At 43.4% G+C, this 14,330-nt stretch overlaps 1 protein-coding gene across 3 annotated transcripts in view; it reads right to left on the bottom strand.

The window, feature by feature from the left end:
* Positions 1 to 1,176: 1,176 nt before the first annotated feature.
* CFAP58 (cilia and flagella associated protein 58) overlaps positions 1,177 to 14,330 on the bottom strand; it is a 96,218-nt gene continuing 83,064 nt past the window's right edge. For all 3 annotated transcript variants that reach the window (XM_045023250.1, XM_045023249.1, XM_045023251.1), the window contains 2 exons: positions 9,884 to 10,017; positions 1,177 to 2,495 (listed from right to left, as the gene is read on the bottom strand). In XM_045023250.1, coding sequence (XP_044879185.1) covers positions 2,375 to 2,495; positions 9,884 to 10,017 — 255 coding nt within the window. In that variant the 3' untranslated portion in view covers positions 1,177 to 2,374. The remainder of the gene's footprint in view (positions 2,496 to 9,883; positions 10,018 to 14,330) is intronic.

The raw sequence follows: 14,330 nt of genomic DNA on the forward strand, positions 1-14,330 counted from the left end.
TCTCTGATGCTGTAAATTAGGCAGGCTGTAGTTGCTTAGTTCCTGGCAATGATAAAAGTTATTAGCAACAATTCTTAATTATTCAAATTCCCCGAGCAAGTTTAGTTCTCCTGAAATCGGTAAGTTAATGCAATTGAGCTGGGGCAGGGCTAGTGGCCAATGTATTCAAACTTCGGGTGCCTAACATTAGTCTCCTTGCATTTTATTGCTATCTACTGCACTTGGCAAGTGGGCTCATACTCATTACTCATCCCTTTGGAGTGGAAAGCATACTTGTTGTCACAAATCATACATAGTACTTTGCACTCCTATAGTGCTCTTCATCTAACTAAGTACCTTAAAACACTTTTCAAACATGAATGAATGATACCTCATAACTCTCCACTCAAGTATTATTATACCCATTTTACAGATAGGTAAACTAAGACAGTGAGCTATTTAAGGTCAGATTCTGCCTCCCTTACTCAACACTGAATAGTACCTTATTCCATTCATAGTCCCATTTATTTTGACACTAGATACTACACAGTGCAAGTAATGGTGGCAGAATCTGCCTGTTAGGGACTTGCCCAAGGTCACATAAGCAGAAGGCGGCAGAGCAGGGAATCATCCTGGTGCCTACTCCCCCTCCCGCCCCCCACCTTAACCATTAGATCACACTCACTCTCCTAGATCCTGATCTGAATTAATGGAAAGACATCCACTGACTTGAATGAACTTTGAATTTGGCCCCTGTATGGTACAGTTAAGATATGAAATAATAAACAAATGACTTATCCATAATGGGCTGGGCTTCTGGGGTTCTCTGAGCCCAATTTTCCATTGTTACCCATATGGAGTAATGATTTACTCTGGGAGTAGTTTAATATATTTCAACACGACTACTCCCAGAATACATTACTACTCAGTCTGAGTAAACAGGAAGAATCTGGCTTTATAGTAACTACTGGAAATTCAGCTCCTTTCTAAAGAATGGCCTAGACCCTATTTGGAATGTCTTCATACTCATATATCCAGGTCAGCCATCTTGACTTTACTGTGATTGGATTATTGTGGTTATACTGAAATGTCATACACACACACAAAGACAAGATTCAGACAATAAGACTCCTCTAAAATGATACTGTGGTGTAAATATACTTGACAGAGAGAAAAAAATACAATAGATCTGATGACTCGGTGTTCTGGTCTCTGATGTAACAGCAAAGTAGATCCCTGTTGTATTTAACTTGATTCCCCTGAATTAAACACTTCTATTAAAAGTTTCCCACAGTGGCTTTAATATTTAATTATGTATTCCACCAAAGCAAAGATCAAAATCTCTGCAAAGGGGTTTTTTTTTGTATTAAATATTTATCAGCATATCTCTTTGGACTAGTTTTTCATCCCCTAGGCCAGGAGGGAGCATTCCATATAGAAATCAGTTCCAAAACATTTTATTTTACAGCTTGTGAGTTTTCTATACTTCAGCACCTCTCGCAGTGATTTTGTCGTATCACTTGGTAATTAATGGTAATTAAATCTCTTTTGGCCGAAAAGGTTGGAGGGCTCACGCTGTGTTGCAAAAACAATTTTTTAAAGTTACAAAAATGTTTCAGGATCTTTCTCCTAACAGAAATTAAAGTGCAAAGTTTGCCATGTTTTGAGTTCAGATTCAGAAGAAACAATGTATAGAGGATGGCAGGTTCGAGACAGAGTAGATAGACTGCTTATTTGAACAGACATAATTAGTCACTTAGTATCCACATCCAGTATGCAGAATTGCATCCCTTAACAATGGACAACGGGTCGGTCTACTGTGGCCAGAAACTCCCTTGATCTTAATAATGGCTGTAGCAAATATTGAATAAACCAAATGATATTACTCCTGCACAAAAAAACCCGTCTCATGTGAACATCTGAGCAAAGAGTTTCAACTCTGCATTTGCTTAAAATAGGACATGGAGCTTCTTGTTATTCCTTTTTCCTTCTTTTCTGTTTTTCTCCTTCCTACTAGTAGATTTAAATTGATGGATAAACGGAATATGTGCTTGGGGTGAAGGTAGATAGAGGGTATATAGTTGTGCATATTAAAGTATTTTGGGTGTAACAATTCTAAATAAAAAGTCACAGTAACAAGGAAGAAATATTAGCATATGTCCCAGCTGTGCAGCTCCATGGACATGTGGTAATGCTGGTGCCATCAAGGGCAGAATTTAGCCCATAGTATGTAAATTACAGCACTGGCCACTCTAGAATAAGCTTATTTTATGAAAACAATGCAGTAATACCAAAAAGAACATTTGATATGAGTTACTCTAAAACCATTCTCTAAAACACCCAAGAACGAATTTAGTTCAGCAAGAAAAGTGGGACATGATGAGATGACTCCAGTTTAGGCCATAACCTTGGGCGGCTGCTTGGTGAGAGCAAAGCCTCCCCCAGTGAAACGGGGAACGTCCATTCTCTGCGTTGGATACTCCTGCTCCAAGTTAGCCAACACTCGCTCCTTATCCCTTTAGAGGAAACAAAGAGGGAAAGGAAAAGAAAGAAATGTTTTTCACTTTAACTATGCAACAGTGTTTTCAAACTAAGTAAGTCTGTGTCCTCCAAACTTTCTGTGATGCAACCACTCTACCAAGAGATCATTAAAAATATGTTGATTAAAGCCTGTTAGGCTAAACAGCCAAGACTAGGTGTCTGTTTGTATCTAATTAAGCGACTACCGATGGTTTTCAGAATTATTAAAAATTAGAACTAAATGAGTTCTAATGTTAGCCGCCCAAAGTCGGTCAGAGCATCTCATTAGAACTAGAATAAGCGTGAGCTTTGTGACTTTGGGTTTCTAATCATCGCCCCGTTCTACCAAGTCCTCATTTGTTTTCAAACAAACAGCTAGATTCATCAAAGGCAGGAAGGGGAGATGTTTTTCCTTTGCTGAATTTTAATGAATAAATAGTGTTATCTGTCTTCAAATTTTAACAAAGTTCCAGTTATAATTACCCAGCTTGTTGTATTTGCAGAAAACCAACACTATATATGTGGGGCATCTATAGCCTCAGGAACTTGCTCCATCTGAGGATCCAGAGCTTGACGTTCACTCTTTAATAGGTCCCGGGCGGGAGGGGAGGGGAGGGCACAGGTATCCAGAGTAGAATAAATATAAAGAGACAGCATTTTCAATTTTCTGAGATACACCTCAAGGATTCAGAGACAGGTGTCAGAAATCACAGAATCATAGAACCACAGGGTTAGAAGGGACTGCAAGCATCATCTAGTCTAACCCCCTGCCAAGATGCAGGATTTGTTGTGTCTAAACCATCCAAGACATATGGCTCCAGCCTCCTTTTGAAAACCTCCAGTGAAGGAGCTTCCACAGCCTTCCTAGGCGTCTGTGCCATTGTCCTACTGTTCTTACAGTTAGCAAGTTTTTCCTGAGATTTAATCTAAATCTGCTCTGCTGTAGTTTGAACCCATTGCCTCTTGTCCTGCCCTCTGTGGCAAGAGAGAACAACTTTTCTCCATCTTTTTTGGCAGCCTTTCAAGTATCTGAAGACCATTATCATACCCACCTTAATCTCCTCTTTTCCAAACTAAACATACCTAGTTCCTTCAGCCTTTGCTCACATGGCTTGCATTCCATCCCTTTGATCATCTTTGTCACTCACCTCTGGATCCTTTCCAGTTTCTCTGCATCCTTTCTATACATTGGTAACCCAAACTGGACACAGTACTCCAGCTGAGGCCTAACCAGCGCCAAGTAGAGCGGTACTATTGCATCCCATGACTTGCATCCTATGCCTCTGTTAATGCAACCTAAAATTGCATTTGCTTCTTTTCCAACAGTATTGCATTGCTGACTCATGTTGAAGCTGTGATCCACCACAACTCCCAGATCCTTCTCAGTAGTGCTGCTGCCAAGCCAGTTTCCCCCCATTCTGTATTTGTGCTTTTGGTTTTTCTTCCCTAAGTGTAGCATCTTACATTTGTCTTTGTTGCATTTCATTTTGTTGTCCATAGCCCCGTTCCCCAAATTGTCAAGATCCCTCTGAATTTTAGCTCTATGCTCTATTGGCAACACCTCCTAGCTTTCTGTCATCTGCAAACTTGATCAGTCTGCTCTTCTACACCTATAGCCAGGTCATTCATAAAGATGTTAAACAACACTGGACCCAGAACAGATCCCTGTGGAACTCCACTTGAGACCTCCCTCCAATCTGGCATCACTCCATTAATCTTTTCTAATATTTAAAATAAATCAAGCAAGATTTTATGAAATCCTAGTTTACTATAATAACCATGGATCTTTAAGCGCTTTACAAAAGAGGTCAGGATATCCCCATTTTACAGATGCGGAACCTGAGGCACAGAAAGGAGAAGTGACTTGGTCAAGGATAACCAGCTTGCTAGTGGCACAACTGGGAATAGATTCCAGGCCTCCTAAATCACAGTCCAATTTGTCAACTGGACCAAAATTGACTAGCCCTGCTTAGTTAAGATTAAATAAACAGTTACTATGAAGGAATACAATTTCCTTGTATTTTTTGTCATTTTGCTTTAACAGATAATCTTTGGCCTTTGCTGATTCCCACCCAGTCTCCTTGGCTCCTGGATTCATCTCCCACTGAAACAAATGGCTTCCTACAGTTAGTAATATTGGGGGACCAAGGGACAAATGCTAGCTGAAAAAAGAAAAATCCACGAGAAACCCCATACAGAGGCCAGGGATGGTTTCTTGTTCCACATGTCATTTGTGTGGAAGCATGTGATTAACCACAGGTTGGGTTAGATGCACACAAATAAACCAAACCACTTATAAATGTTTTTAACAAAGTCAATGTAGTGCTGAGGGAAGGTACCAGGCTGACAGCCCTGGGGCCTGAGGTGTCTCATCGTGACAGGTATTGCCACCCTGGAGTGAGAATGTTGGCCCAGCTCCATGTCCTTTCAAACTGCTGTCAGCAAGGGTGCCAACTGCAGTGTTGCCGATTCTTGTGCACCAGGTACCGTTCACACAGCATCATTGTTCAAGCTGTCAGGTGGTAATGACTTTCTGGTTACCGCCTGTAGTCAAGGCAGCTACTCACACAGGAAAGGGCTAATGGATCAGGTCTCTGATCTGGATTCAAGCTAGCGACCTAGAGGAGACTAAAGGCTCCATATCCCATGACCAATCCTTGGAGATCAAACCAATACCAAGGTGTTTGAGGCAACCAGGAGAGGTACTGGAGAATAAAAGCACATAGTGGTAGGGGAGAACAAGGAGGAAGAAAGAATGTCAGACGGAGCTGGTGATTCTGTCAGGGAGGGCCAGGGAGCAGAAAAAGAGGACTAGGGGCAGCTCTAGCCATTTCGCCACCCCAAGCATGGCAGCACGCTGCGGGGGAGCTCTGCCTGCAGATGCTCCACCGAAGCCACGGGACCAGCGGACCCTCCGCAGCCACGCCTGCGGGAGGTCCACCGGAGCCGCCTGCCGCCCTCCCGGTGACCGGCAGAGCGCCCCCCGCGGCATGCCGCCCCAAGCACGCGCTTGGCGTGCTGGGGCCTGGAGCCGCCCCTGAAGAGGACTAAACGTTTACAGTCCCAAACACGAGATTTCCAGCTTGAAGCCAAATCCAAAGCTAAGGCCCTGTGCAAGTCCATCAATCTTACAGCCATGGGAAGCTGCATCACTTCAAGAAGCAAGACTTTAAATCACAAAAGAGGGCAGTCTGGTTCAAATCACTAAAGGCCTTTAGATTGCACCTTTATGTGGTGCTATCTATGAGCATTAACTCAGCCGCATACCGTCATAGTCAGTAATGCTGCCAATGCTGTTGCACCAACGGGATTCTCTTTTTATCCGCAAAGGCAGCCACAAGTAGAGCAGACACGCTGTCACGTGTGCCACTGTTACAACGATCAAGTCAAAAAAAGGCTTAGTTTTTGGGTTGCACTGAGTATGAAATGTCAACAGAATTTCAAGTTGGGTCAAATGAAGGAGGAGGCGCAGTGGTGGCTAGGGCACTCTCCGAGTATGTCGAAGCCCCAAATTTAATTCATGCCTCTAGCTGAGCTGGAGAAGGAATTTGGACTTGGGTTTTGCAGGTCACTCTAATCACTGAGCTATGGGGCTTTCTCAGTCTCTTCTGTTGAAGCTTTCTTAGTTTTTATAAATAAATCATTGGAACAGGGATCAATAGCAAATAGTTTCAGTCAACCTGAAACTGCATTTTTTTGGCAAATAAACTATTCACCAAAAGAATTTCGCTCAGCTCTAGTGATCTCCCAGAGGAGGAGTGTGAGTCAGGGCTGGGAACCAAAACAATACTGTCAACCTCTGAAACAGGTGTGGGGGAACATAAATCGCTGAGGTCCTGGACAAGTCTCAGCATTGGCACTTGGATGAATTCCCAGAACACACATAGGGTGTGGCTAGCAGGGAACAAACAGCCATGCTCAAAGGATGGCCATTGTGCCTAGCCCTTGCCAGGGGACTGCCAGGGAGAGATGGCCTGCTGAGTTGAACTACAGGCAGAATTTAATCCTTAACTTTTAAACAGACTGATGGGACTGGCATAAACTGACCAACAACAGGAACCTCTTTATCACTATGTGTGACTGACAGATTCAAACATAACCATCCCTTGCAAGGTAAAAAAAGCCATGTCCTGAGTAATGTGATTCTCAATATAATTCTAACAGGACATCAATTCTAGCTACAGACATACAGCAAAACAGGAGCGTATTTCTTCTCTTCTAACGCACAGAAGCAAATGTGAAACCAAGGTCCAAACTGTAAACATTAAAAGTGTTTTCAAGAGGACACTTAACTGTTGGAAATGGATTGTTAGACATTATGGGAGCGTCATGTATTGATCCTAAAACTCCAGGAAGGCCATTAGCAGTGAACAATTGTTGATAATTCCAACATCAAGGCAGCCTTATACAATTTGCAGATGGACAAAGGTCACTTGTTATTACTGACTATTTTGCTAATTCCACCATCAGTACTGCTTGCTCTCTAAAATACAGTTAAGGCAAAGACAAATGCAGGTAGCTTTGAATCACAGTCAACGAAAATGGAAAAATGGAGTTTGGAGTGTCTGAGGGGGCAGGCTGGGGGAGAAGATGTGTGGAAGGAAAACTGGCTCATGCAAAAAAACATTACTGCAAATCAAGCCATCCAACTGCAAAATAACATCATCCCCTAGAAGCCTCTCCTTGGGGAAAATATCTGCATTTCCAAACATGACTAGTGATTTGGGGTTCAACTTGAAGCACCATAATGGAGCCTGATTTTCAGACCGTGCCAAGCACCCAGCCCCTGCAAATTTAAGACATCACAAGTGGAACACCCGAAAAACACTAGTCACTTCTGAAAACTGAAAGCAGCCGGTTTGAATACACAACTGTGCTCTGTGACTGTAGAGGGAAATTGCCTACCATCAAACGAAAACACTGACCATTGGCTAAAACACTAGTGACTAACTAGATACAAAAAGATTCAGACACAGCCTGAGGTAGAAAGGGGTGAGAAGTCTGGCAAAGAAAGACTGTAGGCGCAGCTGAGGTTCCTCCATTTGCAGCTAAGGAGAAGAAAGAAGTGCTTGGGCATTGCTCCTCCCTTCTAAAGCTGTGGGCAATGAATTTCTGTAGCCACAGGGAGCACTCATGCAGCCCGAATGAGTGTGGTTTTTCTCCAAGGCTCTGTGGCACCGGGGATACTTTATCCCAACACTAGGAATATGCACTCAGAAGAACTACCTCCCCCACCAGGGTGCTGGCAGTTTTAATATTTGTAAAATCCCTTGAGATTCACACTCCAGTCAGTGCTTGAGAAGCCTTCAGTAGATGCACCTGAGCTGCCCAGTTACCACCTTGAATCCAAACTCCTATTTCTGAGTGAGATAATATACTGGCAAAGGGCCTCCTCCAACCAGACCTGATCAGCACCAATACCTGGACCATCCTAAGTTGACTTCAGACTGGGACTAGACACAGAGACGCTGTTGCTGCAAAATAGTCTCCGGACCATGGGCCATGGCAGCTGGCTGAAGCTCAACCCAGCCATGACCGAAGTGATGTTGGTAAGTGAGGGGATACACTTAGAAGAAGTGGCACACACCACTACATCACCCTCAACCAAGTATGTCCTTGCACCAATGATAAGGACAGTTTACAGTCTCAAGGCCTTTAGCAATAACGATAATGAATGTTTTTTCTCATCTATAGCAGGCTAGGAGGTCCACCCCATCCTGGTGGACGCAGATCTGGGCACACTGATCCATGCATGACTTCCAGGATTGCAAAAACCCCTGCCTAGGTGCAGGCCTGAGACCTGATCAGTCTCTCCCCCACACACATACACACCATATTAAACCAACCACTAAAATTGAAAAAAAAAAGTTCTGCTGCTGATAAAGCACCCCCACCTCCAGAATGTCCCTAATGAGAATTATAACCACCAAGGTTGTAAGGTAGAGACACCCAGGCACTGGGAAATTACGGAGGATACAGAAAGAGACTCAATAAATGGTAAAATAAGCTCTGACCAGCGTTTTTATGCTGACCATCTGCATAAACAGAGGAGGTGACAACTAAGTTACAATTTAGGCATGAAAGATACAAATGTAAAAAACTTGGGCAGGAAGGAGGACACACAGGTGCCAGTGTGTAATTGGTTAAAATTTTTATCATCTAGGAGTGTGGGATAATGTGACAGGTTTGTACGGGGTAGCTCGTTTTAACTATATAATGAAAATGAAAAACAATGCTCTTTGGGAACCATTTCCAGACCACAGTTCAACATCAAGCTGCTGGAACTCTGATCCCTCTGCACGACTGTGAGGCACTGCCGGGAACCCCCAGATGAGTGGATCCTGACTGGCCATCGGGAAAAACTTCTCTGTGTATTGGGAGGGGTGAGCACAAGAAATTTGCTGGTTATACATATTCTGTGTGTGTTGCTACTCGATAGATGTTTAAAGCACAGCTGGATAAGGCTCGTTCACTGGGAAAAGTCACGCAGACCCGTAGAGCCTGGAGCCCCGTGGGAGAGGGCAGGTACGTAAATTGATCAGGTTTTTCCTGGAGCCCCGTGGGAAAGAGTAGGTGTCTTACACCCCGAGCCCTCGGTAGGGAGAGGGTGGTGGTGCCTAAATTGACCGGGTTAGGTGGTGCCTAAATTGACCCTGAGCCCTCAGTAGGGTATAAGTAGGGTGCCCTAGATTGTGTGGGTAACATAGGAATTAATATGACAGCCTTAAAAATAGCCCCAGCTGGTGTAACATGCTGCTTTGCATCTGCTGAGAGATTTAGACGAAAGCAAACGTATCACCCCAATGGTCCACTCAGTACAGTTTGCTCCCTTCCCAATATCAGATCAAATTCACAGTCCTTGCACTGATCTCCAGATAGCTCAGTAGGATGACCCTAGGCTCCCTCAGAAGTCACCACAATTATGACAGGTGATCTTTGTGAACCATGGAATTGTTCAGTTGTGTTAGTGGGAGGACAGTGCTTTCTTAGTGCCTGACCCATGATTACGAATCCCATCCTAATGCAATAGCATTCACACAGTAACATCCATCCCTGAAGCAGCAAATATACTATAAGTGTTGCCATAAAAAGGAGACTAGAGAATGGAAGAACGAGACAGAGAAAGGAAAAGGAAGTCGGAAGCCATATCAGAAGATGGGAGAAAAGAAAGGGAGGAAGAGGAACATGAGAAAGAAAAACATATACATAATTTTTTTAAAAACTTCTAGACCTGCTCAAGGAGAAGAGGGAAGAACTCTGAGAGTACCCAAACTTTTCTGCATTTATAGCTTTGTAAGCCACTCAGATGCAAGTGAGGTGTGCCGTGCGTAAGGATGAGGGTTAGCTGGAAAGATGGATCGAGAGAATTAACATTATTCCTTACTTGGTCTGTTGCTCCTTGCGTTTCTGCGTTAGGTATTTCTTCTTCACATTCAGGAGCTCATTGCCCAGTCTCTCTATTTCATACTTGTACTCTTGACTCTGTGACTCATACATGTTCAGTTCTGAAGACAAAACCTAACCAACCAAAAGCAAAAAGTAAGCTTCACAGCTTCACAGGTTACGTCTGTCACACACTCCCTTCTCCCCTATCAGATAAAAGCTCTGCCCACCTGAAGACAGTTTACAGAGTTAAAGCTACACTGCATACCTCACCAAGCATCTTTTGAGTGACATTAAGAACATTTACTGTAGTCCTCTACCTTCCTGGACCCAAATGTGAGCCAAAGACCCAAAACAAGGAGCATAGACAAATAATTAAGCGGGAAGTTTTAAAATGGCATAGGATCCATCTCTTTACCACAAGTTATATTTTCCTAGCATTTCAGCATCTTGAATATTCATTTCTGATGTAAATAATTTACAGCAGTGAAAGTAAGGCAAAGGCATATTTGTGGGGGTTGGAGAAAACTGTGGCTCTTAAAATGAAAGTTGTCCAGTTTAATGAGGGGGAGCTGAGGGATATAAAGTGAGCCGGACATTTCAAAATGCCTTTCAATGCTTGCAGCTAGAGTTGTGCTTTCTATCTCTACTAATCAGGAGAGAGCTGGCCGGGGAGTAGACTTCCAGGGAGTAGAGCAAATGTTACTCTGGAATCTTTCTGCCATCTGCCTATACCATTACGTCATTAATGTTTCTAACTGAAGGACAATTTTAGACAGCTGAAAAGTCTTCCTCTTCTACTAGCATTAATGTACCTTCTGTTGTGCACCCTTTCTAGACGTTTCATAAATACCTGTTTCATGCAGACATTACACGACCTGCCTCATCACAAGCAAATAGGAACTTTAATATTGCATTTTTGTTCGAGGGCCCACTGTATTATAGACTATAATTAACTCCACATAAGCAATATGGCATCATGCAATACAATTATTGGCATGATCCTGATCCCATTTAAATCAATTAATTTGGAAATAGGGTCATGCCAAATGCACTTTCCTGCTGCAGGAAGAAGAATATTGAGACTAGCCAAAATTTGGAAAGAGTCAGGTATTTTATTTGATACAACTTTGTTTATTTACACGAAACATATAAAGTCCTGCTTCTCCAAATGCAGGAGGAACCAAGAACAATAGGAGCAGTTTCTTAGCTTATAACTAAGGCTACAATTTAGTCATGGAGGTCACAGCAGTCACGGATTCCGTGACTTTACCGGACCTCTGTGACTTCTTCCACCTTTAGCTGTCAGCAGCTAAAGCCGGGGCTGGAGGCAGGACTGTGCGCTCCTGCCCTGCTGCAACAGCTTACAACTGCAAACTGGAGAGCTGGAATCAGGACCCTGCAGCCCCTGCCCCATGGTTTGCAAGGGGTGGGGGGACTGCAGCCTGGCTGTGTGCCCCTGCCCCACGTTTTCTGCCGGGAGCTGCAGCCGGGGTCACGTGCCCCAGCCCCGTGGTGGGAGCTCATCGGGGGCTGTGTGCCCCTGCCCTGCAGCACCCCTGGGCCATGTGCCCCCTCCCGGCTGTGCCCCCTGCTGCGGCCGCTGGAGCTGGGGGTCTTGGCCTGTCAGTCCCCCCCTCACTCATCGGACTCCATTCCTCCCCCGAGTTAGCCCTGCCCCCAGTTATTTTTAGTAAAGTCACGGACAGGTCACGGGCTCCGTGAATTTTTATTTATTGCCCATGACCTGTCCGTGACTTTTACTAAAAATAACCGTGACAAGATATTTGCCTTACTTATAACTCCAAGTCCCCTTAGTCCACAGACCCAAAAATTCTCTCTCTCGTTTGTTCCAGGGTCACACTGTGCTCATCGGCTACTGCTTGGCTTTCTTGGTTTTTGCCTCTGCCTCGCTCACTGTTCTGTCCTCAGTCTCTCCCAGTTTTTTGATTGTTCTTCACACACACATACACGGACACATCTCTACCCAAAACAACACTCAGCAAAAGCCCGTGGCTGGGTTCACATACTCCTTTTGTCTTAAATGGGGGCTTATCCTTATAACAACAACCACAGTACGCTTCGACAGCAGAGGACCATAGCGCCGAGTGTCCGTGAGCACTCTGCACAGCTTTATTCCAGGCGTCTAAGAGTTCCATGGGGTTATTAATGATCTGGTGCAGCCAGGTTAAACGAAGGCAGCCATGTGGCCGCCACCAGTCCATGACCAGGCAGCATCCCCGCCTCATTTCAAGGCCAATCTTCAGAGTTTGATGTGCAGGGACTTTGTCTCAAAGGTAGGCAACATGACCAAAAAGGGCCAGTCAGAAGTGGCCAATGATGACTTCAGTCCTCTCTGGGCCAGTACTCAGTGATACATCCCTATTACTGATAAAGTCAAACCATCTTATACCCAGTAGCCATTGCTGACCATGCATATGAAATGCCGCCAACTTCCTGATGTTTTGTTTAAGCAATGTCCATGTTTCAGATCCACCTAAGAGAATCTGAAGTGTGCAGGCTTCATAAATCCATACTTCTGTATATAGTTTCAACTTTTGTTTGCTCCAGACCCTATGCAGGGTGTTCATAAGTGAACCTACTAAACCAATTCTCCTTAGGATGTCTGGAGGGCTGCGTCTGTTTGAAGACAGTTTACTGCCTAGGTAGATGAAGTTATCCACTACTTCCATGGGTTTGTCTAGAAGCAGAGATGTTTGTACCGCAACTTTTGCACTGACACTCTGGATTTTTGCTTTTGCCCAAGAAATCCTTGGCCCAAGAGAAGGTGCCTCATGCTGGAAGCTCTCTAGTGTAGTTTTAAAATTGTTTGCACCCTGACCAAAGAGAACGACATCATCCACATAATCCAGGTTGGTAAAAGAAGTTAAATTGACAGTTATACCAATATTTGTGGAGATATGTTCAAGGAAGCAATTTATTGTGCGGCAGAACAGAGCTGCAGCCAGGACATATCCCTACTTCACCCCTGATCTAGTGTGAAATATGTGAGACCTGTGGGTCCCTCGATGCACCCATGCCTCTGAGTCATTATGTAGGTCTTGAATTAGCCTCAGGAGGATGTCAGGGACACCGATGCCTCTCAGATTCTTCCACAAGGCAGCTCTAGCCTTACAGTTACATAAACCTAAGGAAAAAGAACAGGAGTATTTGTGGCACCTTAGAGACTAACACATGCATTTGAGCATAAGCTTTTGTGGGCTAAAACCCACTTCATTGGATGCATGCAGTGGAAAATACAGTAGGAAGATATATATACACAGAGGACATGAAAAAATGGGTGTTGCCATACTAACTATAACAAGAGTAATCAATTAAGGTTTTAGTTAGTTATCGTTATAATTAGTATGGCAACACCCATTTTTTCATGTCCTCTGTGTATATACATCTTCCTACTGTATTTTCCACTGCATGCATCGAATGAAGTGGGTTTTAGCCCACAAAAGCTTATGCTCAAATAAATTTGTTAGTCTCTAAGGTGCCAAGTACTCCTGTTTTTTTTGCTGATACAGGCTAACATGGCTACCATTCTGAAACCAATAAACCTAAGGGTGAGTTCACAGCTGTCAGTCTCAGTGAAGTTTTTACTCAACCCATAACCAGATTTCACTCAGCTCATAAGTATATGTTGACCTTCACAGGAGACTAGCATGTATGCCTGTTTGCTAATACAATATATTGTGTGAGGAAGTAAAAATGTACACAGCAGCAATTTAATGCATTAAAGACCAATGAGAACTCTAAGGAAAGCTTTGAATCACATTCATCTTTGCTAAACTCCTGCTTCTATTTTCTGCATTTCTTTTCTCTTCTTCTGGATAACTAAGATTTACATAAAAACAGGCTCCTTGTTTATTGAGGGTCCATCTGCTCCTGGAGGATTTTCCCCATGGTTGGTGTAGAGTTGATTACGATGCAGCAAATAGAAGATGATGACTTCAACAGGGAAAGGAGCTGTAGGAGCAGATGAACTCTTGGGGAGAAGGCTCTTGCTTTCATATAGTCAAGAACAAGGGAAAAGCCCTACATTACATATAAGTAGAATTGCTTCTCATTATCACACCTTCAAAAATTTTCCATGAGGCAGCTCTTCAGAATCAGGAAATCCTGATTTCTAGTGACAAGGAGTTAAGATAGATTACTCTTGTCAGCCCTGTAATAAGACGTGAGACTAATGTACACGTAATGCACTGTGAGAGAAATAACAAGGATTTAGGAACAGTTTCCACTAGCATGTTAAAAGGAGTGTGAAAATGTTTTTGACTCACTTATTAGAAGATCTCACTCATTTAAGAAAAAATGAAATTAAGCCCCATGTATCTGTAGTATCTAAAAATGTCCATGAGCATGAGCATTTAGAGTAATACGCTGTACATTAATATTCAAATTGCACTTTCATTTCTTCTTTGTTTAATGAAACAAATAAA

Source organism: Mauremys mutica, chromosome 7, assembly GCF_020497125.1.
Source record: "Mauremys mutica isolate MM-2020 ecotype Southern chromosome 7, ASM2049712v1, whole genome shotgun sequence".
NCBI lineage: Eukaryota > Metazoa > Chordata > Testudines > Geoemydidae > Mauremys > Mauremys mutica.